The sequence below is a fragment of the Cynocephalus volans genome, chromosome 3 (assembly GCF_027409185.1).
Source record: "Cynocephalus volans isolate mCynVol1 chromosome 3, mCynVol1.pri, whole genome shotgun sequence".
NCBI classification, from domain to species: domain Eukaryota; kingdom Metazoa; phylum Chordata; class Mammalia; order Dermoptera; family Cynocephalidae; genus Cynocephalus; species Cynocephalus volans.
Window position 1 is genome coordinate 6,074,284 of NC_084462.1, and position 26,643 is coordinate 6,100,926.

Genomic DNA, 26,643 nt, shown 5'->3' on the forward strand with positions numbered 1-26,643 from the left:
GGTGGAGGCCTGAGACTTTGCTTTAGAGGAACACATATTTCTGTTTGGATCGATAAAATTCATTTTTCTTTCTTTAAATTTAGTTTGTTATTCTAATCCTCAATTCTCGGGATGTATAATTAATCCAAATACCTTTGAGGCGTACTGGATGGCGTCCTGTGTTTTGCTTAAGTCATTAATTGCTAATATAATTGTAATTTCAATTTTTAAAGCCTTTATTCTCAGTTATTAGGAAGAATATTTTTAACTTGAAAATTAAATTAGGTAAATTAGATGTTTTAATCTTTCTGGTTTACTGTTTTCAGATATTTTAAAGACATTTGATAAGAATGTTACTTTATATGAACAATAAAAGTGAATAGTAAAACTAGTTTTTCAAATTTTCAGTATCATTTAAATCCATAATAATTTTTAATTTGAAAAGCGAGAGTTAATAAGAGCTCCTTCTCTGTTTCCTGTGGAAATTCGGAAGGCTGGCTGGAATTTCACCCTATCAAGTCACTACTGTAAATGCTGCGGAAATTTCCAAAAGATTATTTCCAATAAAGGGCACTTTTCTGTTTTCCCCAGAACTAATTAATACCAGTTTCTCAAACTTTGAAGTTTTTGTGTTTTTTACCTAATATTTTACCGAGGTTTCTTTTTTTGTTTGTTTTTGTTTTTGTAAGTAACTAAATGCTTGGACTCAAATGGATTTAAGTTTTGGAAGACAAATTTCCTTTGGGTAGGAAAACAGAAGCAAGGCTTGTCCCTGTCCCTGTCTCTCCCCAGACTCCCAGGGCTGAGCTCACTCCCCCTGAGCTCTGTTCACTCCATTTAGACTTACTTTGAAATGGACCTAGATTAAGGTCCACTTGACACCATTTGTGGTCAAGTGAGGCTGATATCTGGACTCCCTATCTAGTTTTTCTTTAGCCTCTTCTCTCTTTAGATGGGGGTCCCTACCCACATTTTTCATCAAATATTCTCCTCCCATATTTACATGTACCACGTGCGTGATAATTCTCGTGACCAACTGAAGTGATTTCTCTTGGGCCCAGACAGGATACCTATTGATCAGAGGCTCCCACACTCCCCAAAGAAGCAGAGTCTGTAAGACGGTATCTGAGAAAACCAAGGTCCGTCCACCACCTCCCTGGGTCTCTGTTTTCATAACTGGGAATTAGATCTGACGGCAGGCGAGGGGTGAAAAAAGTGAGAGTGCATTTTAGTACAACTTTTTCAATTTAAATTTTTATTAATATGATTGTAAGGAAAAAAAGTATCTGGGCAGTACTTAAGAAAACTGCCTCTTGAAAGCATTAGGCCCTTTTTCAGAAGAAAGTTTGGACCTAGGTAAACATAAAGAAGGTAGATGCTTTCATGAGGGTCACTCAGATGGCCTATAGGAGTGCATTGTGCAGAAGGGAGCCAGTGCCTGCATCATTCTCTGGGAATAACTGACACCCTATCCTTTGATGCCCCCTGGAGCTAGTGCAGGTGACCACCAACATCTGTTTGGCCCCCCAGGCTGAGAGTAGAAATTTGATGAGCGCAGAAATTCGGTGAGATTTTTGCTGTCAGTGAAATCAGGGAAACTTAGTAGGTGGAAACAGTTTTGGGGGATGGTTTGTGTTGATGGAACAAAGGATTTAGTCTTTGGAGATTCTGATTTCCCTGGATGGGGACATAGCCACAGGCGAAGAGGGAAGTTTGAGAATAAGATGGCTAGCAATGTAGGAAACAAAGGGCAGGCATTTGTCCTTTGATTTTCTGCTGAGAGTCTCAAGATGCTCATGTTACGAGCTTATCTCACATATTTTTTCCATGATGAAATTGCTTTTATTTATTGATGTGTATTTTAAGATTCTAATGATGCAGTGTTAGAGGTGAAGAAAACACAACACTTCAGAAGTATAAAGTCAAATTTTTCCATTTCCTGACTCATCAATTTATAGTAAATAACCCATTGAGATAGCCAGGGTTAAGAGTTGTTAGAAATATGCTCCTAACTTAAAAAATTTCACACTGTTTACATAAAATACATGATTCATATCAGCAGCGATTTTGGAAAATAGTTAAATAATGTGGATGGTAATACATTGCCCTTGATTATTCCTCGTTTCATGCTAGTTTTGTATCAACATAAGCCTCCCATTAATTTGAGCTGTATCTTTTCAGGCCGTTTGTATACATTTAAGGTGCAGGATAGTACATATACTAATAATATACACTACTCTGTTATTCTGTACCAATATTTTATGTAAATACCACCAGTTGATTTTTGTAATCAAAAGTACTTTTGGGAGATATTTTCTAATATTACACAATATGAATGTACCAGAATTTATTTAATAGTTTTCTTATTTTAGATTTTCAGTGTTGGTTTTATTTTTATATGTTAGAATGTAAAATGATTCTATTATTGTATTTCTTGGATTTTTGAACATGTGCGAGTGTTATCTGGATGTCTAGAAAAGTGACATTGATGGTTCATATGGTGTTATAGTTAAATCTTACTAAATAAAAATTACCCCAAAACAAAGTGGCTTAAAATTACAAGCTTATGTTATCTCACAGTTTCTGATGGTCAGGAAGCTGGGGGCAACTCAGCTGGGTGGTTCTAGCTCATTCATTGACTTTCTGTGTGAGGTGGCCATCACACTGTCAACCAGGTCTGCAGTCATCTGAAGTCTTGACTTCAGATCTTCAGTTTTCTTCTAAAGTCTATCTTCATGGTGAAAGAATGAACATATTAGGGAATGACTACATTATCACCTTAGGAAGTAGAATGCTCATGGTCAAAATAACATAAATGTGAGAAAATGAAGGGGTTCATTGAAGTATTTTATAAAAACTACATTTTAAATATCCAACAAACATATATCCACACTCATTAAAAAATTTATTTTGTTCTTATATCCTGATGTGTAGTATCATTAATAATTGAAACAGTCTCTTATAGAGTATGTTTTCTAAGTTAATTTACTAGTAAGAAATAATTTACAAGAGTAAAAAACTATTTTCCCAGCGAATATGGTTTTCACATTTAATTTGTGATATATCAAACCACATTCTCTTATTAGGGTGTTTCTAAATCATGCTGAATATTTTAATTACTATTTTTTATATAAATTCATAACTTTATTGTTTTCAATTTTTTATCAGGAATATAATAGCCACATAAAATCTCTTCGTAGGCTTCATTTTTTTCTGTTTTGTACAGTAGATTTGGAAGAAGGAAAATGAAGATGACTTAAATCTTGAAAATATGGGAGGAAGATTCTGTAAAATAATCATAAAGTTCTATTGATGTTTCAAAGTATTTAAAAGTTATTTATGGTTTTCTGGGTTACAATTTATTTTAATTCGGTTTTGGTATTCTATATTTTAGAGAAGTCAAGGTGGATTGTATTAGTCTCTCCAAGTTTTAAAAATCTCTGTTAGATATGTTCATGTTTATCTACTATTTATTCTTATTTTGTGTCCTTTCTCATTTTTATCAACATTGCAGTAGCTCTGTTTTATCAATTATTTTATTCAATTTTTATTATATTCTATATAATTTTATTAAAACTTTAAAATTTACATTATGCTGCTTTATTTGCATTTAGGTAATTTAATTTTTTAATTCCTGGGTTGGACATCTACCTCATGGTTTGTCCAGACATCTTCTGTCTCTTACAGGAATTTGTAGCTATTTCAGTTCTCCTAACTACTCTTAAATTAAATGCATTGCACAATGTCGATGTGGAGAATTTTCACTGTTTTTTGGTTCAAAAGATACTAATTTTTCATTAAAAATATTTACCAGCTTTTAAAAAGTTTTTAATATTTTAATATTTTGTATGTATAGTTTTACAAATATTATTACTTAAACAAACATAATCTATCATATTGATATTTATATTTGTTAAAAACCTTCTTTGTGGTCTGATTATTTCTAATGTTCTGTATGTGCCCCCAGATATGACATATAGCACAGGTTTAATATATGTTCATTATATCAAACTCATTCATCGTATTTTCAAATTCTTAAAAAATTTTGAATTCTTAAAAAATTTCATGTGCTTTATCTAATAGTAATTGAGAGAAGTTTCTTATTTTTTTAAGTGTATTTTTTCCTATGAATGAGGGATTGTTTATTTTATCTTTTGATTCTGTAAATTTTATGCCATTGGATATTTCAAAGGAACAACACTCCTCCATAAACAAAACTGTTCCGTGGCCTTCACTTCAAAGCCTCCTCATCAGCTCCTCTGTGAATGCTAAACAACTCCACCACAGGTTCGTTGCCCTAAGATGGGAACACAGGAGTCCACCTGAAAGCCACCGTCTTCCCAATAGGTTAGTTGGGACCATTACGTATAGAAAATATTCTACCTTCTAAAAATCTCTTTTTTTTTTTCTTCTGACTCTCATATTCATGAGCTCTGACTAGAATTCTTATTAAAACCTCCTAAGCTGCTTCCTATGTACACTTCACCCTAGCTAGGTCATTTTGCCCATTTTTACTTGGGAGTAAGTTAAATATGCTAACCCCCAAAATCACATATTTCAGCTGACTAACTTTCCTCTCAAGATTTGAGATAAAAACACAAAACCTGGTCACCACTGTCCCTCCATGTGTGACATTATTTTATTTCCAGGTCCATCCAGGACCACTTGCTACACAGCCATTATTTTTCTTCTCATGTTCTTGACTGATCATCAGTGTTTTCCTTCTCACTCTTTTCTGCCCAGTTAATTCTAGGAAAATCTTAATTTATCGGGTTTAAAGTTGCAAACTCATGTAAGTTTCCATTATCTCCAAGGTATTAGAGGCCCCACTTTTTAATAAAGTGTTAGACTCTAAAGTTCTCCATTGCAACATTTAATAAGATAGAAATTATAAAAACATTTCACATAATATTTAGTTTAGAATTATGAACTCTACAAAGGGAGAGACTTGGTCTGTTTTTCATACCCTTTCTGTTATGTGACACCTCATTCTGGTGCTTATATCTCTGCAAGGAATGAATGAATAAATGACTGCACATTGTTAAAAAAAGAAAAACAAAATTTATAGCTATCTTACCACTTTAGCTAATTGTGTATTCCTTCTGCAGCATGCAGAAAAGACCCTGGATACAATGGAATCATGGCTCAAGAGAACAAAAAGAGCTGACTGTAGGGACAAATGAAGCAATTAGGTCAGGGAGGTTTAGCAGCCACCAACTGGGATTATCAGAATGAACCAAATAAAATAAAAAGATGGAGGAGAGGGTGTAAGGAGATACAAAGGTGCTTACCAAGACAAGGATGCTTCACGCGACCCTTGTCTTGGGAAAATCTGTTCCTGTGAATGTGCTGGACCCACTGCTTGTGTCTTAAAAGGATGAAAACCATGGAGACTCTGGTCTAGATCCAGAATCTCAAACAGATAACACAAGGCGAGGTTAGACGTGCTGCAAATAGGGATTGTGTGATGTTATTCAGAATCCCCAGTCATATTTCTCTGTGATGTTTTTGTTCATTTGTTAGTCACATAAAGAAAAGTGATATTTACCAATATGTTCAGGATCAAGCACAGGTTGTTAGAGAAGCCTCTGCCCATGGGAACTTCTATTTTAAGTTCCAAAACTTGGAGTTCTTGGGGCCAATCATGATGTCCTGGAAGACACTCAAGAAGCAGGTGATGCCAGTGGGTATGCCACTGGCTACTCTGAACATGCAAAACAAGTTTGCATCAAAAAGCACTGAGAATAATTTTCAACCCAAAAGCTGTCATCGTCTGAGGGACTTCTTTAGAAATAATGACCAAGGAGTAGGCTGCAGCCAGATGCTTGAAAATCAAGTCTGTGGACCTTGTCCTGTATACAGTGAAGTATATGAAGATAAATAGGTTAAAAAAAAAAAAAAAGATAATTCCCCAAGATCCCAACGACAGCCTTCAATAAGAACATAAACTTCAACCTCTAGTTTTTGGTCCAACATGTAAAAAGATCTTGGAAGTTGTTAATATCATCCTCAGTGCAAAAAAAAGAAAAAGGTTGAACAAAATCAGCAACATCAGAGAACTGAGGTCACAGGACAAACTGGTACCCACAAAACTGGAGAGACAGGAATATATGAGGAATCACAATTTATCAGAGCAGAAGCCCAAATAACAAAAGCCCACCTGTATGGGAGCAGGAAAAAATGTAATTGATGAATTACTGGAGGCTCAGCGTGAACAAGTTTGGAGTTAAAAAGTCCTAGGGTAGAGGTGGCCAGTCTTAGGGGGTACCCACACTTTTATGAGTTTTAGTTCCAAGAGCACCTCAGGTACTCAGGGTAAAGATTAGAGAAAAATTCAATGAGCTGGCACTTAAAGGTAACTAAGCACATGGCTTGATTCAATTCAGTTTCAATTTTATATGAAAAAAATGTCATAAGCAGTACTGTTATTTCCCATCATAGTATACTAGGATACGCATTAATCACTGTCCCACTCTTAGTTATGGTAAAGTTGATCAATGAATTCAGGTGATGTTCACTCATTACGTCTAGTAATTTTACTTCTCAGCTTTTTGACATTCGTTCATTCATTTATATTGATTATTATTCTTTAACTCCATTATCTCACTTGGTGTTCAAAAATGGAAATTTTCAGCTGGCCAGTGGCTCAGTTTGGTAGAGTGTTGGCAACACCACGGCCAAGGGTTCGGATCCTCATACTGGCCAGCTGCCAAAAAGAAAAAAAAAAAAGGAATTTTCTAATTCTGTTATCCACTCCAAATTTATAAATTTTATTCTATTAAGGATAACTTTTTCTTGTCACTACTGTGTTACACTAAAACAGTCTGTCTGAAAATAATGGGTAAATATTTCTTTCCCTTCCTTTATATCAGAATAATGAGTCTGTGACCTAACTACCACAAAAGATTTTGATGTTTTTTAAAGTAACAGTATAAACTCATGGGTTTTGTGTATATTGGATGAGATTCAATTCACGACAGGCAATATTTATGAGTTCCAATTGACCTATCTCAGATCAGGTGGAGCACACACTCTTTGGCTCCTGTGCTCTTTTGTCAGGAATTCCTAACTTCTGAGCAGTTTCCTGTTGCTAGATCAAACATACATTGTGTAATATAAGTCGCAAATAGTTTTACCTGCCTGGCATTTGCCTTTTTACTTTCCTTATGGTATTTCCTGTCATGTAATTATTCTCTACTTTTATTAACATTTTTGGCTTTTTGTCATTGACAGTTTATACTCTCTCATCTTACAAAGGAATTCAACCATATTTTTAATATTTTTTGCCGTATGGATATTTCTTTCATCTGGCCTTTATCTTACTATAGGATGTGGAGAATAAGTCCATTTATTATCATTTTTATGGGAATTTCCATTTCCCAAGTACCAAGTTATTTATGTTATCTCTACTCTACAGTAGAGTATTTATTGCTCATTAAAATTTTAAAATACACTTTGGTATATTTCGGAATTTTTATTTTTATTTTTTTATTTTTTTTAATTTTATTTTGTCAATATACATTGTGGCTGATTATTGCTCCCCATCACCAAAACCTCCCTCCCTTCTCCCTCCCCCCCTCCCCCCAACAATGTCCTTTCTGTTTGCTTGTCGTATCAACTTCAAGTAATTGTGGTTCTTATATCTTCTTCCCCCACCCCGTTTTTTTTTTTTTGTGTGTGTGTGTGTGTGTGTGTGTGTGTGTGTGTGTGTGTGAATTTATATATTAATTTTTAGCTCCCACCAATAAGTGAGAACATGTGGTATTTCTCTTTCTGTGCCTGACTTGTTTCACTTAATATAATTCTCTCAAGGTCCATCCATGTTGTTGCAAATGGCAGTATTTCATTCGTTTTTATACCTGAGTAATATTCCATTGTGTAGATGTACCACATTTTCCGTATCCACTCATCTGATGATGGACATTTGGGCTGGTTCCAACTCTTGGCTAATGTAAAGAGTGCTGCGATGAACATTGGGGAACAGGTATACCTTCGACTTGATGATTTCCATTCCTCTGGGTATATTCCCAACAGTGGGACAGCTGGGTCGTATGGTAGATCTATCTGCAATTGTTTGAGGAACCTCCATACCATCTTCCATAGAGGCTGCACCATTTTGCAGTCCCACCAACAATGTATGAGAGTTCCTTTTTCTCCGCAACGTCGCCAGCATTTATCGTTCAGGATCTTTTGGATTTTAGCCATCCTAACTGGGGTTAGATGGTATCTCAATTTGGTTTTGATTTGCATTTCCTGGATGCTGAGTGATGTTGAGCATTTTTTCATATGTCTGTTGGCCATTTGTATATCTTCCTTAGAGAAATGCCTACTTAGCTCTTTTACCCGTTTTTTAATTGGGTTGCTTGTTTTCTTCTTGTAAAGTTGTTTGAGTTCCTTATATATTCTGGATATAAATCCTTTGTCAGATGTATATTTTGCAAATATTTTCTCCCACTCTGTTGGTTGTCTTTTAACTCTGTAAATTGTTTCTTTTGCTGTGCAGAAGCTTTTAATTTTGATATAATCCCATTTGTTTATTTTTCCTTTGGTTGCCCGTGCTTTTGGGGTCGTATTCATGAAGTCTGTGTCCAGTCCTATTTCCTGAAGTGTTTCTCCTATGTTTTCTTTAAGAAGTTTTATTGTTTCAGGGTGTATATTTAAATCCTTAATCCATTTTGAGTTGATTTTAGTATACGGTGAGAGGTATGGATCTAGTTTCATACTCCTGCATATGGATATCCAGTTATCCCAGCACCATTTGCTGAAGAGGCAGTCCCTTCCCCAGTGAATAGGCTTGGTGCCTTTGTCAAAGATTAGATGGCAGTAAGTGTGTGGGTTGATTTCTGGATTCTCTATTCTATTCCATTGATCAGTGTATCTGTTTTTATGCCAGTACCATACTGTTTTGGTTATTATAGCTTTGTAGTATAGCTTAAAGTCAGGTAGTGTTATGCCTCCAGCTTTATTTTTTTTGCTCAGCATTGCTTTGGCTATGCATGGTCTTTTATTGTTCCATATAAATGTCTGGATAGTTTTTTCCATTTCTGAGAAAAATGTCTTTGGAATTTTGATGGGGATTGCATTGAATTTGTATATCACTTTGGGTATTATGGACATTTTCACTATGTTGATTCTTCCAATCCAAGAGCATGGGATATCTTTCCATCTTCTTGTATCCTCTCTAATTTCTCTCAGCAGTGGTTTGTAGTTCTCATTATAGAGATTTTTCACCTCCTTGGTTAACTCAATTCCTAAGTAATTTATTTTTTTGGTGGCTATTGTAAATAGGCAGGCTTTCTTGATTTCTCGTTCTGCATGTTCACTATTGGAGAAAGGAAATACTACTGATTTTTGTGTGTTGATTTTGTATCCTGCTACTGTGCTGAAATCATTTATCAATTCCAACAGTTTTTTTGTAGAGGTTTGCTGTTCAATATATAGGATCATGTCATCTGCAAACAGGGACAGTTTGACTTCATCTTTTCCAATCTGGATGCCCTTTATTTCCTTCTCTTCTCTGATTGCTCTGGCTAGTACTTCCAACACTATGTTGAATAGGAGTGGTGAGAGTGGGCATCCTTGTCTAGTTCCTGTTCTTAAAGGAAAAGCTTTCAGCTTTTCCACATTCATGATGATATTGGCAGTGGGTTTGGCGTATGTGGCTTTAATTATGTTGAGATACTTTCCCTCTATACCTAACTTATAGAGGGTCTTTGTCATGAATGAGTGCTGAACTTTATCAAATGCTTTTTCAGCATCTATAGAGATGATCATATGGTCCTTGTGTTTGAGTTTATTAATATGGTGTATCACATTTATTGATTTGCGTATGTTGAACCAACCTTGCATCCATGGGATGAATCCCACTTGATCGTGATGAATAATTTTACGTACGTGTTGCTGTATTCTGTTAGCTAGTATTTTAGTGAGGATTTTTGCATCTATATTCATCAAGGATATCGGCCTGTAGTTTTCTTTTTTGGTTATATCTTTACCTGGTTTTGGTATCAGGATGATGTTTGCTTCATAGAATGAGTTTGGGAGATTTGTGTCCGTTTCAATCTTTTGGAATAGTTTGTAAAGAATCGGTGTCAATTCCTCTTTGAATGTTTGGTAAAATTCTGCTGTGAATCCATCTGGTCCTGGGCTTTTCTTTGTTGGGAGCCTTCTGATAACAGCTTCAATCTCCTTTATTGTTATTGGTCTGTTCAAATTTTCTAAGTGTTCATGGTTCAGTTTTGGGAGCTTTTGTGTGTCCAGAAATTTGTCCATTTCCTCCAGATTTTCAAATTTGTTGGTGTATAGTTGTTTATAGTAGTCTCGAATAATTCCTTGTATTTCAGATGAATCAGTTGTAATATCGCCTTTTTCATTTCTAATTTTTGTTATTTGAGTCTTCTCTCTTCTTTTTTTTGTTAGCCGTGCTAATGGTTTGTCAATTTTATTTATCTTTTCAAAAAACCAACTTTTTGATTCATTGATCTTTTGAATTGTTTTTTGGTTTTCAATTTCATTCAGTTCTGCTCTGATCTTAATGATTTCTTTCTGTCTGCTAACTTTAGCTTTGGATTGTTCTTGTTTTTCTAGTTCTTTAAGGTGAAGTGTTAGGTTGTTCACTTGCCATCTTTCCATTCTTCTGAAGTGAGCGTTTAATGCAATACATTTCCCCCTCAATACTGCTTTTGCAGTATCCCACAGGTTTTGGTATGATGTATCATTGTTTTCATTAGTTTCAATAAATTTTTTGATTTCCTGCTTGATTTCTTCTTGGACCCATATGTCATTAAGTAGAATGCTGTTTAATTTCCATGTGTTTGTGTAGCTTCCAGAGTTTCATTTGTTATTAATTTCTAGTTTTAATCCATTGTGGTCTGAGAAGATACATGGGATAATTCCATTTTTTTTTAATTTATTGAGACTTGATTTGTGACCTAATATGTGATCTATCCTGGAGAATGATCCATGTGCTGATGAGAAGAATGAATATTCTGAGGTTGTTGGGTGGAATGTTCTGTAGATATCTGCCAATTCCAATTGGTCTAGAGTCTTGTTTAGATCTTGTGTTTCTCTACTGAGTCTTTGCCTAGATGATCTGTCTAATATTGACAGTGGGGTGTTCAGGTCCCCTGCTATTATGGTATTAGTGTCTATTTCCTTCTTTAGGTCTAATAGAGTTTGTTTTATAAATCTGGCTGCTCCAACATTGGGTGCGTACATATTTATGATTGTTATGTCTTCTTGATGGATCAGTCCTTTTATCATTAAGTAGTGTCCCTCATTGTCTCTTTTTATGTTTTTTAGTTTAAAGTCTATTTTGTCAGATATAAGAATAGCTACTCCACCTCGTTTTTCTTTTCTGTTTGCATGGTAAATCTTTTTCCATCCTTTCACTCTTAGTCTGTGTGAATCTTTATGGGTGAGGTGGGTCTCTTGTAGGCAGCATATAGTTGGGTCCTCCTTTTTGATCCAGTCAGCCAGTCTGTGTCTTTTGATTGGGGAATTTAAGCCTTTTACATTAAGAGTTGTTATTGAAAGGTGTTGATTTATTCCTAGCATTTTATTGGTTGTTTCGTTGTCTTAGGTGTCTTTTATTCCTTGCTTTCTGATTTACTGTTTGGTTTCTGTGTTTGTTGGTTCCTTAGGTTGTAGATAGCGTTTTTGTTTGCTTGTTTTCTCTTCATGAATGCCATTTTTATTATACTAGTGGGTATTGATTTTTCTTGGGTTTTTATGGCAGTGGTAGTTATTTTTCAGGAACCAAACCCAGTACTCCATTGAGGATTTCTTTAAGGGTGGTCGTGTGGTAGTGAACTCCCGCAGTTTTTGTTTGTCTGAGAAATATACTATTTGCCTTTCATTTCGGAAGGATAGCCTTGCAGGGTAGAGTATTCTTGGCTGGCAATCTTTGTCTTTTAGTATTTTGAAAATATCATCCCATACCATTCTAGCTTTTAGGGTTTGTGATGAAAAGTCTGATGTTAGCCTGATTGGGGCTCCCTTATAGGTGATTTGACGCTTCTGTCTTCCAGCTTTTAAGATTCTCTCTTTGTCTCTGAGTTTTGCCAGTTTGACTATGACATGTCTTGGAGAAGGCCTTTTTGGGTTGAATACGTTTGGAGATCGTTGAGCTTCCTGGATCTGAAGATCTGTGATTTTTCCTATACCTGGGAAGTTTTCTGCCACTATTTTGTTGAATATGTTTTCAATGGAATCTCCATTTTCCTCCCCTTCTGGAATACCCATGACTCGGATATTTGAGCGCTTGAGGTTGTCTGATATCTCTCTCAGATTTTCTTCAATGTCCTTGATTCTTTTTTCTTTCTTTTTGTCTGCTTGTGTTATTTCAAACAGCCCATCTTCAAGTTCAGAGGTTCTCTCTTCAACTTCGACAAGCCTGCTGGTTAAACTCTCCGTTGTGTTTTTTATTTCGCTGAATAACTTCTTCAGTTCAGCAAGTTCTGCTACATTTTTTTTCAGGACATTGATTTCCTTGTACATTTCCTCTTTCAGATCCTGTATACTTTTCCTCATTTCATCATGATGTCTAGCTGAGTTTTCTTGTATCTCATTCAGTTTCCTTAGAATTATCACTCGAAATTCCTTGTCAGTCATTTCAAGGGCTTCTAGTTCTATAGGATCTAGAGTTTGAGATTTATTAACTTTTGGTGGTGTACTTTCTTGATTTTTTGTATTTCTGGTATCTTTTTTTTGGTGTTTATTCATTGTGGCAGGGGGTTTCACAGTCCACCGATTTGAGACTAATGACTAACTAGGATGTTGCTGTGGTTGCCAATTTCGTATGGCTCCCTCCGTAACTGCTCAGTTGTCCTCTAGTGCCTTGTGTGTGTGGTTGCCTCGGGTCTTGGGCTTCTCCGGGGAGCCACCTTTCTGGTCAGCTTGGACTCTCCTGGGCTGGTGGATCATGTACCACAGGGTGTGTGATCTCTGTTGAGCTTTCACTTCCTGTGCAGGACTTCTCCCTGTTCCGTGTGCTCTGGCCCCGGCTGTTGGATCGTGCAGTGGCAACCCCACAGGGTGTGTGGTTTCTGTTGAGTCTCCGCCTCCCTGGCCACATGTCTCCCCACTCTGTGTGCACTGTGCTGGGCTGGGGCGTGTCTTCTGCAACCCTCGTCTATCAGCTGGGCCTTCAAGACCCTGCTCGGCACCGCCTTGCCCAGGAAGTCTACCAGGTTTCTGGTAGGCACAGACGACCGGTCTCTCTGGGTGCCTTTGTAGCACTGTGTAGATCTTTCTTGGGACTTGTTCACCTTTGTATCCCCCCGGCATAGACCGAATTTAGCGCCCACCTGCAGCCAGCTCTCCGGCAGGTTCTAACGGACCTGGGAACTCTCCTACCACACTATTCCGAACCAGAAATTGGTTAGGCTTTTTTCCGAACTGGTGGCCGCAGAGATGGTATCTGCCTCCCAATAACAGGAAGTTTACCGGGGGCCGGAGTCCAGGGTGTGGTGGAGTGACAGTCGGCCCCGCCCGTACTTCCTTGCCCTCCCGAAACTGGCCGGGGACACCCCACGCCACCAGCCCCACCAGAGAACCATGGAGGGAGGGGGAGGGGAGGCCGGCCCGCCGGCTCCGGAAAGCCCAGTGCCGGGGCAAGCAAGTGGGAAGGCTCAGTGAGGGTCGAGCCGGGCGGAGCTGCCAGCACCTGGGAAAATGGAGGCAGCCCCGGGGTGGTGAGTGGACCTGTGATGCAGGTGGTAGCTGGGTGGGCGTCTGCCCCCTGAACAGGGCTGGGCCAGGGATCACTCACAGGGCTGTGCCAGGTCAGGTGCTCACTCTCTGCCTCTGGTTTGTCGCCTTCCCTGTTCTCGGCCGCTGCCGCCTCAGGCTGTTCAGTCGCGGCGCGGCTCGGGCACTCCCAGGAATCTTCTTTAATGCTGGCCTGAAACCTCAAGTCCTGAATAGTGCAGCTGGCCGCCTTCAGCACGGCCCCGGCCTCTGGGATCCTGTCTGCATCCACAGCAGCCCTGGCACCGTGTTCCCTGTTTTGAGACTCACTTTTGCAGCTAAGAAACAGTTCTTTTCCTGCTCCACACTTCAAAGCTGTTGCATGTAAATGAGGCAGCCTCTCCTTCCGGGGGCAAAGTGGCGGTCAGCCCCCACGACCGGCCAGCAGCTGCAGTCCTCCGTTAAGAGATGGCAAGAGGAAGGTCCACAAGTTTCTCGGCTGCCTGAGGCCCAGTGGCCGCCATTTCCACCTCAGCTACTCCGCGCCATCCGCCGCAGCCACTGCCATCTTGAAACTCTTCGTAAATGTATTTTTACAACAGAAAAAATACACCAGAAAGAAATTTATTCTCTAGTAAGCATGGAAAGATTTTCTACAAATGGTTTCCTCCAAATGTTTTCATTGCTTCTCTCTCACAGCCTCCAAGAGCCAACTGCAGGTGCTCTGGAATCTTCTTAAAGACCTCTACACACCTATACCAACAGGTCAGAATAGTATTAAAATACACAAACACACACACACATACACGCAACGAAAAAAACAGCAAAACTATATTTTGCTGCATCAGTACAGAATATTAGGATACGTGGCACATTTAACTATGCAGCAATATTTAATCAAAGGTTTTCCTCTCATGTTTTATTTATCTTATTTCCAGCACCTGGCACACAGTATCTACAAAATGACCTGATTAACTGAAGAGTTTTTCACCCTCTGTGACTGCTGTGGAATCACTTTCCTCAGCAGCTAAGTGTATCACATCTAGTACCTCTTTTCACACCCCAGGGCAATTTTCTTAAAGGGAGAAAGTCTTTTTCCTCTTCCACAGGAGTCTGTCAGGATACTTTTGTGACCATCTCCGTACTGTCACCCTCACCCACGAACATCCAGCCGGGAGAGAAGAGCCAGTATCAGTGGCTGCCCTGCAGCCCAATCCCAACCAGCCTGCCACATGCAGGGGTGGCAGTGCCTTGCCCAGACAACTGCCTCCCATTCCATCACCGACAGCAACACTCAACCCAACTTCATTTCTGCCTTGTTCAAAACTGGGAATATGTAGAGGATTGTTAAAGCAAATGTACTTCACAGGGCCTGGTTTTCCAAAGCCATGCAGTTTCAAATATTGACCTTGCGGAGGACTGGAAATTTTCCTCAGGCTATAAAGTCTCTGGTGTAAGACAAAGATTTGTGGCACAGCAAGTTTGCTGGCTCAAGGACAGACTAGTTACTGATTGTTATGTAAAGATACTGAAAATTGCTGTAAGAAGGGAATGTTTGCTAGATCATGGTTTTGTTGATGGATCACTTAATTGTCTAATGGAATGTCATCTGACTTGTTTCACTGAAAGTTACCAGCCTATAATGTTAAACTATAAGCCTCCCTATCTCTCTTCCTGTAACTTCCTGGTCTGGAAAATAAATGCAGGAAGAGAACCCCAATTCAGGGTTAATTTCCCAAGGAAGGGATGCCTCTCACTTGAGGGTTCTGAGGGAGATTAACCACTTCAGGGTTTCTCCCTGGTCCGAAGAGTTGGGATTTGAGTAATCATTTGCGGCTCTGTCACCCAGGGGAAATGGGGTGACAAATCCATGGAGGGCAAAGCAACAGGAATATTAGAGTGCAGTAAGGGGGTGGGCAGGTTTCTCAGGACAATGCCTTCTGTTGAGTTAGTCTAACTGCTCAAGTTAGGTACAGAAAGTCCTTTTTAGAGAAACTAATTAGAATGTTATATTGTGATTTTTGACTTAGGCCATTTCAAAGATGCTATAATATAGAAGGAGCCACTATCCCAATTCTGTCTCTTATTATTTGACACATTCCAGGTATGATTATTCCAATGGCCATGAATATATTTCAGTCAAGTGTTTGTTCCTACCTATGAAGCAATGTCAGGCTTTTGTTTTGCCAAGATTCATAATTTCCTTAAAGAGTCTTTAAATATAGTTGCCTCATAAGATTAAAACAAGGAATACTCTCAGGGGTCTTTTTACACAGTGTTAAATAGGAGAATGGGATTATTTAATTTAAATCAGAACAGGTCAAATTACTATTTCTCCCTTAAAACAAGTTAGAAAAGACAAACTTAAGATGAGCTGCTTTACTAAGATGTCTGGAATTGCCCATTCAGAAACATTTTATAGGAGCCAAAGTAAAGACAACATATTATTAATGAGAAATCTTGGCATCAATATTCCATGGAAGTTATATTTCAATATTTTAATCTAATATAACCATAAAGTTCAAAGGACCACTCTAAAAAAGTTCTTCAATACTTGCAAGATGATATAGTAAAAAATTTTAACCCCCTTCCTCCTAGAAATGAGAGACAGAGAGAGAGAGAGAGAGAGAGAACCAACATAGAAAATTACTACCACTGGAAGGGAACATAATTTCTTGAAGTCTTTGCTCTAACTGAAATAAAAAACAGTAATTCTAACACACTGTTCTATTTTTTAATAAAAACTTACATCTAATTATTCAAAATACAAGGTACATCTTATCATTCAAAGTCTTAGTGGCTGAAACTATAACAAGCATTAGGAAAAAACCCACATACTTAGTAACAAACAGTAAGCTTAGGCACAGTTTCACATAGATTGCTTTATCTTCAGGAAATTCAGAACCTCAAGAAATTATTCAAATTTATGAAGAGGCTAAATTTTATAAGCTCCTTCCCTCAACTTTGACTAACTGTAACATTAAAAGACTAAAATAGTCTTTGACTATGAAGCAGAAATGTATAAAAGTGGATTTATTTTAATCCTTACTCAAAAATGATATTTAAGCAAAGCTTTTACTACTCATTAACATATACACTAATATATATCAGGAAAATAAACATTCTAAATTTTATAGCACATCCAGTGTAATGGTAACAACCAGATTAAAAAAGGAGAACCAATGCTATTATATCTGTCTTTGAGCTGGGAAACTTCTTAAATAATGGAGTCATGTTCAGCAAATGATATTCAAAAATACTAACTCTTAAACAGTTTCTCTGTTATTTAGGTCTTTCTCAAATTCTTTAGTAAACAGCAATACTTAAAAAGTCTTTAACTACAAACTCTCAGCTTGCAATATTTTGATTTTTCCTGAATCTTGAAAATTTCCAGGTGTCATTAAATATATTATCTTCTTCTTCTTAAAGAACTCACGTTCATAAAAGGATCATCGTCGTCCTCATCTGACTCAAAATCGACTCCTTTAACTACTTGGCCCTGGGACATGCGTTTCCGGAATGATGTGCTGGACCACCTCTGATCTGCCTTGGAAGTGGTAGGAAAAATGTCTTCCTCCACATCTCATTCATCCACCTCAGTCACCTCTGAAGGATTCTCAGTAGCAACATCTCTGGAGGGCTGCTGTCTTGTAGATGTAAAGGCATCTATAACGACATATTTCTAGATGGTGACACAATGGCCTTTGAGCTCCTGCTATCAGTAGAAGTTTCCAGACCAGTGCGTCTTCCTCTTTGAGATCCTCCTCTCCATGCTGAATTCTGCCCTCTTCCTCCTCTTCGACCTCTTGCTCGGCCTCTTCCTTTGTTGGCTGCTGCTGACATGCTGTCATCAGAGTCATGTGCCATCTGTTCTGCTAAGTCCATACTCACAAGGTCATCAGCAGTAAAGGCAGAAGCAGAGTCCTCTGCCTGAGATCTGAGAACTCTGGCCCTATTCATAGCCTCTCCAACTTCATCATCTTCTTCATCAGTATTTTTTTGTCTGCTTTCTCTGAAACGCCGTGCGGCTTCATCAACTTTATCTTCTAGGGCATCAATATGACGTTCCTTAAGTAAACGCTGTGTTTCTTCCAACTGGTATTTCACTAATTGGGCTAGAGCACAGCCTTCAACACCAAGGTCACAGGTTCAGATCCCTGTACTGGCCAGCTGCCAAAAAAAAAAAAAGGAAAAGATGTTCTGTTGGGCGTCACCATGAAATTGCACCTTCTCTGCCCAGGCAGTTTTGCAGTTCACATTCTACTTTGCATCCCCTTCTTAGAAAACTACAGGGTTTTTTTAATTAAAATGCTTAAATTAATTTCAACTACGGAAACTTTCCTGGATCCAAACACCGCCCCAAGTATCCCCACGGAGACCCACGTTCCCAGACCACCAAGTCGCTTCATCCCCGCTGTTAGGCCTTTCCTCCAAGCCCGGACCGCAGACACGCCCGCAGCAAGTCCGAGGAAGCGCTGGCCCCGCCCCCTACCCCGCCCTCATTTCTGCGTCCCCGCCCAGGCCTGGCCTCTCCTCACGCCCTGTCCGCTGCCGGTCACGCCCCACGCCGGCTCCGCCCCCAGGACGCCGGTCTCGTCCCTCTGCGCGTGCGCAGACTCCTGCACATCAGGAAGCGGATCCGCGGAGGGGAAGTGGCACCGCGGCTTGTGAGTTTCCCTCTGTCTCAGTGAACCTGCGCTTCGCAGTCCCCCAGCACTTTCCTACCCGGGATCCGGGGGTTTCTACAGACCTTAAAATCCCTGCACCGCCTTTTCCACCCCCCCAAGTAAATTCAGACGTGGCCGTGAATGTCCGGGGTCGCTTTGAGTTAAAACAGGTCTGAGGCTGGCCCTGCCCCCCGTCCTTCTTCCTTCGGGCCAAATAGATACCGCCTTTCGTGCCGTTTTCTCGCTGATAACCCTCTACTGACCTTTCGGCCTGCACCGGAGCAAGTGAAGTCCTCACCCGCTAGGTGGATTCACGCCCTTCCGGTCCCCAAGCCCGGGCTCTTCTGGACCCCTGGAGAGCAGCGCCGGCCTCCACGGTCCAGGAGAGGCCGCGTCCTGTCCCGGTTCCTCGGAGTGTGCAGACCCAGCCCCTCTCATACTCCACCTCCTGTCCTTGTCCTCCATGGGCCTGGCCCTTCTGCTTTCCAGGCTTCTCCTTCGCAGTCGCCTCTCCCCTGACACCGCCTCTTGTGAGAGGTGACTTGGCCCTGTCCTGTGACATCAGCGTGCTTCAGTCCCCAATTCTACCCAGCTGGGGGACGTGCTTTTCCGGGAGGTGGTCGTCTCATTCCATCTCTCTCCCTTTAAATGTGTGGACAAAGGGGATCAGGAGAAAGGGAGCCAGCAACTGAGAAGAAATAGAAAAACTGAGAAAGAGACAAGAATCTGGAGGCCCATAAACTGATGGCAAAGGAGAGAAGGGGTGAGGGATTTGCAAAGAGACAGTGAGAGTGAAAAAGAAGCCGAGAAAGCAGGGGGAGAAAAGCAACCAGAGAAATTTAGAGAAAAGCTCGATCTCCATAGAGATGAAGGACAGCGAAATAGGGAGAGGGGCCGCAAGGAAGGAGGCACATTAGACAGAGAGGGAGTAGAGGGTAAATGATTTGGAGCCATGGCAGACAAAGCAACGTGGTGCTGGGACAACAAGTGGGGAGAACTGGTGACAAGGACAGCAAAGCGAGACCCACAGCAGGGAGGAAGCCTAGGGGTCTGGGGTGCTAGGTAGTGGGGACAAGGGGGTGTAACAGGGAAGAGGGATTTTAACAGGGAGAGGAGAGGGGGTGCAGGGAAGGGGAAGAAAGAAGCAAAAATGTATGGACATTGGGAACAATCAAAAGATTGTGGAGAAAGAGCCACATGAGGCAACAAGTTGGAAGAATGAGGCAGAACAGGCGTAAGACAATAGAGAGAAAGGGAGAGACAGCAGGACAATAAAGGTGCACAGAACAAGGAGGAGAAAGCCAGTGGGAACACACACAAGAAAAGAGCTAGAGAGTGTAGGCAAAAATGAGTGATACATACAGGATGAGGGAGGAAAACAGTAATAAAGACTGGGAACCTGGGTCTAGACGAGTGTGAGTTGATTGGCAATGGATGACTATGTTGTGATATCTTGATTACTGTCTTTATAATCTAACATCTAAAATTTATGTAAGTTACACAGATGAGAATGAGAATTGCAAAACTCCTATCTATAAGGCATGTGCATTTTATAATTCTTGGCACCAGAGGCTACCTTCTATTTGCAATCCGTATTCAGTCAGAGGACAGTGACTTGACCCATTCACTTGTGAGTCACCCTCTTCCTTTTTCTGGGAATAGGGTTGGGTTTGGTGGGGGGGGTGTATAGACTGGAGGAAAAACCAAAGTGTTCTTCCTACTCTTGCACTTGCAACTGTGAACATTCAACACAGAATATTTTACCTCACGTCCCCAAAATGTGTGAGGATTTTTCCCCATTTAACAAGCCGTTCAGCATTAGACACCTACTGGGTGTCCTATAATTTAACTCAGTTCTGACACTGACTACTTGGAGATAGCATCAGATCTCACAAGTTGAGGCTCAGTTCCACAAGGCTGCCCTTACTGGGGATGCCAGTCACAATTTTCAGATCAGGGGTTCCCAGTTATAAATCAGGAATTCCCATGACCCCCTCATCAGATTCTGTTAATTTTCTATGGAGGCTCACAGAACCCAGGGAAATACTCTAGTTAGTTTTACCCATTTGTTATAAAGGGTATTACCATGGATACAGATGAACAGCCAGATGGGAAAGCCATCCTAGCAAATTATTCTAACCCAAGGAGGGAGTTCTGGAAACCATGATATTAATGTAGTCAGTCAGAAGGATAGGTGACAAGTAGTACTTGGATGTGGCAAGTCTCCTGGGACTAAATCCTTAACCTGTGGGATTGGACATTATCTCCTTGTACATCGCATCAGAATTGAGTTAAACTGTAGGACACCCAGCTGGAGTCCACCAGAGAATTGGTCAGTGTGGGGAAAAACCACACACACACATTTTGATGATTAGAGGTAAAGTATTCTGCATTGAGTTTGAGAGTTGTAAAAGCAGTTTTTTCATATCCCAAACAGTAAAGGGATGAAAACTTTTTCAGTGTGCCCGCTTCCCTGTCTCAGGGCCTGTGTTCTCTACTCAGTATTGACTGGAAATGGTCTGTCCCTGCTCCTGACTGTTATTGACCCTGTGATTGTGCATCACTTGCCACCCCACTAGCAGTCCCATGACAGTATGGCATCCTTCCTCACCTGCACCCTCAATTGTTACTTATAGGGAATTAGTTTGAGCAGTGTACCGAGATGGTGGTACCATCTGTTAGAGCTTATGCACACAGAATACAGCCGTTTCTCTCCTTCCGTTTGTCCATCTTTATTTATTTGTTTATATTTATTTTATTTTATTAATATTATTTTTATACATTCTATGATGTTATTTCAGAGCAGTTCAGAGGAGGAGGGAAAGGGGAAGGAAATGTGACGGTTGAATGAGGAAGCAAGGGCAAGATTGAGGCCTGTGGCACCTGCACCCCATTCCCACAGGGGAGACCAGGGGCTTCCATCAGTGGCTTGGTTATTACCAGGCTAGGTGCCGATGTCAGGGGGGTGTGGCAAAAGCCCTCATCTCCCACCACCCCAGCTTGGGAACCCTGGGCCCTTCTTCCTGTGGCTCCGTGGTCATTGCTGAGCTGATGCTCATGTGAGAGGGGCATGACTGAGGCCCAACGCCCCCACCCTCAGGACTGGTTGTGGGTGTCGGGGGACATGGCTGAGGCCCCTGTCCCTCCCCCCTTTCTGGCTTGGTAGCCCAGGGGACTTCTGGTCCTTCTAGGTGTTATAGGTGTTCTTTGGTGAAATGAGACCTTTACTAGTTAATATCAAACTTTGTCTCTGGGTGTGGGTACTCTGTTTTTTCTTACAGTTCTGTTTTGTATGATTTGCTTTTCCCACCACTTAAATTCTGCACTGGAACTAATTTGTTGTCCTTTGCTTACTTCTAAAGTGGGGGAACTTCCTGTGGGGACCAGTACTTGAGCTCTGTGGTTGAGATAAATTGGTGCTTTGCTGCTGACTCCCTGGGGAAGGCTTTTTGTTCAGTTCAGGTTCTAATGGTTGACTTTATAGGTACTTCCTTGTTTAGTGAAATCGGGTGCACCTGGATTGTGTAGAAACACTTGTCTGGGCCTGAGTCTTTTGAAGAAACTACACCCCATGCAGTTCTATATTCCTGACCAGTCTCCTCTGAGTGGTCCTATGGTGATTGGGGTACTGATCAGGTGTCCTTGCTGTGTCCCAGAATTTCCCTGGCTTTGAGGATATTCCACTAACCTTAAAAAGTCTATTTGTTTTAAGTTTCTTATTGCCTCTGTGAGCATTTCACCCTTTTCTAGTATCTTGCGATCTTGTTCTCTGTATGTGGGAGTATCCTGTGGCTTAGTCCTTGAACTTGCTGTCTACTGTGTCTACACCCACCGCCTTTTCTTAACACGTTAAACACCACGTACATGTCTCCATTTCCTCTGGAGACCTCTTCTCTGAACTCTAGTGTGTCCAGTTGTCTCCTCATAACATCTCTGCTAAGACATCTAAGAGGCATCTCCACTTTAATGTGTACAAAAGTGACTTCCTCAACTCCCCCAGGGGCGTTTTCCCTGCATTTCCTTTTATCTCAGGGAAGGGTGAATCTGTACTTCCTGGGGCTTAGCTGAATGTTGCAGATATTTAAGTGGTAGAAGATGTTATATTATTTGTAAGTGTTAATTTATAAATCAGATAAGTCCATGTTTAGATAAAACAGGTGAGGAAATACATGGTTTCCAGAATTCTCTTGAGCATGGGAGAGATATGTTTGGACAGCTGGATCCTGCCTGACGTGCTTCCCTCAGTACCTGTGATCTCATCTCCTGTTTGTGTCCTCCTTGCTCACTCTGCTCCAGTTACACAGGCCTCTGCCCTTTTCCGGGGGCCAAGGATCCTCCTGCCACAGGGCCTTCACTTGAGCTGTCCCTCTGTCTAGAGCATTCTGGTCCCTCAGCTGTAGGTGGCAAGCACTCTTCCTTCGTGGGTCTTTGTTGTGATACCACCTTTGCAGTGGAGGCTTCTGTGACACCCCAAGAAGCCTAACGCCCACCTCTGGTCCATATTGTCTGCTCTCCATGTTTGTTTTTGTTCCTTCCACTGTCTGGATACTGGTGACAGCAAGGCCCCAAGGGGAGAGCAGAGCCAGAAGGTGGCAGGTGTGCTGGGCTCACCCCTCTGAGTGGTGCTCAAGCTGGGTTCACATTAGAGTACTGAGGCATTCTGCAAATGTCTCTTCTGTCCTCTTACCAGAGATTCCTATTTGCTTAGTCAGGTTGGGGCCCAGCCTTAATAATATTTAACGTTGATTCTATTCTATGTTCAGCGTTCAACACCAAGGTGCTGGGTCTTCTATTTCTGAGAGCTGAGATCAGCCTGTCGTGCATGGAGGGGTAAGGGGGGCTGTGTTCTGTGTGTGGTTTGGTCAGGGCCGGCTCTGTGCCCTGAAGGGGAGCTCAGTCCACCCCAGCTCCCCGCTGCTGCAGCACGTGTGTGGGCTTCACCAGGAGGGGAGTCAGATCTGAAGAAAAGGGTTGAAACTCACATATTGGCCTTCCTGTAGGAATTTATCATCCATGCATTCCCCTTGTACAGTGGGCAGCAGAGGACTGTCTTCACCATGTTAAGGTCTTCCCTGTGTGTGTGTGGATGTGGAATAGGAAGAGGGTCTATTGATTATAAACATGAAACAGTATATTTTCTGGTTTCAGGATTGATGTCTAAAGACTCATGTTACCTGAAGAAGAAGCCCAGAAGAGGAAAGAAAAGGAGTCAGGAATGGCTGTCACTCAGGTAAAGTCATCTTCTCAGTGGATTGTTGTGTGTCCTTCCTTTCTGCCATGTGGCCATCGGAGCTGCTAATCTGTGACTCTGATGTTTCCTGCCTGACATGTTGGCTTGCACTCACGCATGCCTTCCCTCAGTCCCTCTCATCTCCTCTTAGATTCCATGTCACTGTGGCCCAGTCACATGAACCTGTGAGGAGTCCCCATTGGGCATGATCCTGGGAAGGGCTTCACTGCCAGACATAGATTGGAGACAGGGTGTGGGCTCCATGCTGTCAGTGCTGTTGGGCAGCAGGGAGTGTGTAGGGCCCACGTCTGGATGCACTGGCAGCTCTCTGTAGACCAGGGTTAGAGAAACTTTACATGGAATTCATTAATGCGTATAGATAACTGCTAAATTCTGGAAAAGGAGACCAATAAGGAGAAACCTTTTGTGCCTGATTTTGTAATAAATTTGAAGCTAAGCTAGGGAGTCAGTGTGTCTCTACTTCAAACTCTTTAAGGCTTGGGTTGGAATGGAAAGTTCAGACACAGACATCAGTGATAGAGAGTATTTTTTTCCATCATCAATTTTGCAATATTACGTCAATCTAAAGTTCTTACAGCAAATTCATTAAACCATTCTCGGCACATCTCTCCCACAGAGACTGTGATGTTTCTGCAGGGACTCATGCAGTGGGTGTTTTAGGTGAAAATGGTTATGATTTTGCTGAGACATAGGAGCAGAAGGTCTTTGATATTAGTGAGGGTAGAATCATATTCTCAATCCATTAATTATTCCTTAATATTCTATTTCTATTTATTTTAGACATCACATTGTAGATAGATTTTTTTAATAATATTGTTCGAAAGAACCATACAGTTGAAGTTCTAAGGTGTAAACCATCCTCTGTCACACCTTCCACCCTTCCTGATGTGTCAGTTGGGAACCACCGTTGTCAGTTTTGTGGTATATGACAGCACAAGTCTTGCACAAGTGTATTTACACATAGTTATGATATTTTACAAAAATATGTTTCAGTGAATGTCTTATTGTGATATTTATCCTGCAAGTAGTGAAAATTTGCATCTTTTTCTGTTAGGAAAGATGAATACTTTGCTCTTTGCCATCCTCCTTGGAGCATTCTATGAATGAGGATGCATGGGCCTTTGACATTTTTTCCTTGCCATAAGGAATTTCACCGTGGCTGCCTCTGAGCTCGCCACCCTCAGTACAGATGTCTGACGGTTCCTCCAGGTTGGGCAGTTTTAAGCGTTGCTTCTTCAGGATGATGCATTTCCTATTTTGCTAGATCTGACTAGATGTTTCACTCTGGCCCAGCTGTAAAGTTATTCTGTACCATCAGCACGATGTGCAATTTCCTCCTCATTTAAGGAAAACTTCCTACTATATTCTTTTTATGTTTTGATTATCTGGGGCAAATGACAACCGTTTGTATTTCCATTTTCCAATTTCTTGTGTGTTTAAGTAGGTGTCATTACCTTCTGGACATGTATATATAGAATACATTTTTCTACTTTCTTTTCGTGTAGTTTAAATAGCATCATATTCTGCAGTTGAATTGTTTACCTATTCCATGTTGTCATTCTTTAGCTTTATACCTTTTTAAGTATGAAACAGAAATCTTTTCTTTTTTTGTACCCCCTGTTTTTAGTTGTATTCTTTTTTGTTTGTTTTATCTTGCTTTGGAAGTCCTTACTTAAGTCATGGCTACAAAATGGTACATTTCATTTAGATCTAGTGTTTTCTGGTTTAATGTAGTTTAAACCCAGAAAATATTTTATAGTTTAAAAGTTTATGTTTTTAACAATTGAAATTATATCTTAAATATTTTCTGTGGCTTTAAATTTGCTCTAAACGGTCATGTTATTAAATTATCAGTAAGAATAGTAATGTATTATGGGTATCTGGGTGTGTGTGTATATATAGTGACCTTTTAAGCAGTCCCATTTTTGTTATCCTTGAACATTTCAACTTTTCTCTCTCTCTATTTTTTTCCAATTTTTCTCAGGTAGCCTGCTGTCAATTTTCTTTCATTTCTGTGTCTCTTACTTAACTGTTTAATTCTTTACAGTCCATTCTAATTTCTAGATATGTGGATTCAGGAGCTTACTCTGCCATTTTTAGCTCTTTGGCCTGAGGTGAGATTTTTTAGAGACCGTGTGACACAGTTATCTCCTCAGTGAAACGGCAATAGATTTTCTCATGGACTATTATGTTGTAGTATGAGTTAGTAGATATAAAGCATTTAGAATAATGCCCAGCCCACAAGAAGTGTTCATGAATGTCAGTTATTGCTATGTCTGTCATCATCATGATTTTTAGATTCTGACCGTTCTTTACTGCCACTGTGGATTTTGTCATCTCTGAAGACACCACTCATGTCATCTACATAGTTTTCTGTATAACACTTCTACAGAGATAACCGTGTGTTGGTTTTTTATTTGTAGATTTTTGATATTGTCACAAAACTGAGAAACCCACACTGATTTACAGAATATCTAGCATTTTATGGAAAAGTATAATAAAAAAGAACTAGGGAGACATAACTTGCTCAAAAATGCCTGAAGATGTGTGTGGATGTAGGAAAAACAGGCTCAGTTTCTCCTACTATATTCTCATAACACAGAAGGCTCTGTGATCCCAGATGTGTGGGTTGTTTTCCACACACCAACCAAGCAGTTCTGCAGGGGACACCAGCCGGTTGTCCTCGAATGCAATTCAAGTCTGACAGTATCTACTTGGTGATAGTATGAGGTCCCACAGGTTGAGGGCTCAGTCCCACAAGAGTGCTCTCACGTTGGATGCCAGTTGCAAGCACAAATTGTGGCATGAGATTCTCACTGACCTGCTATAAGTTGTAGATTCCTATGACCCCCTCCTCAGCTTTGATTAATTTGATAGAACAACTCACAGAAATCAGGGAAACACTACATATATTTTCCCCATTTGTTATAAAGGATATTACAAAGGGTACAGATAAACAGACAGAAGTGATGCGTTTGGGTGTGAGGTATGGGGAATGGGCACAGAGCTTCTGTGTCCTTTCTGGGTCACCACTTTCCAGGGACTTCCAGGTACTTT

The 26,643-nt window shown here is 40.5% G+C and overlaps 1 protein-coding gene and 1 pseudogene across 1 annotated transcript in view; one reads left to right on the forward strand and one right to left on the reverse strand.

The window, feature by feature from the left end:
• Positions 1-17,077: 17,077 nt before the first annotated feature.
• On the reverse strand, positions 17,078-17,939 carry LOC134371903 (double-strand break repair protein MRE11-like; annotated as a pseudogene).
• A 362-nt stretch (positions 17,940-18,301) lies between these two features.
• LOC134372925 (zinc finger protein 665-like) overlaps positions 18,302-26,643 on the forward strand; it is a 99,942-nt gene continuing 91,600 nt past the window's right edge. The window contains exons 1-2 of the mRNA XM_063090259.1: positions 18,302-18,335; positions 23,484-23,565. Of these exons, the coding sequence (XP_062946329.1) occupies positions 23,503-23,565 (63 nt within the window). The 5' untranslated portion in view covers positions 18,302-18,335; positions 23,484-23,502. The remainder of the gene's footprint in view (positions 18,336-23,483; positions 23,566-26,643) is intronic.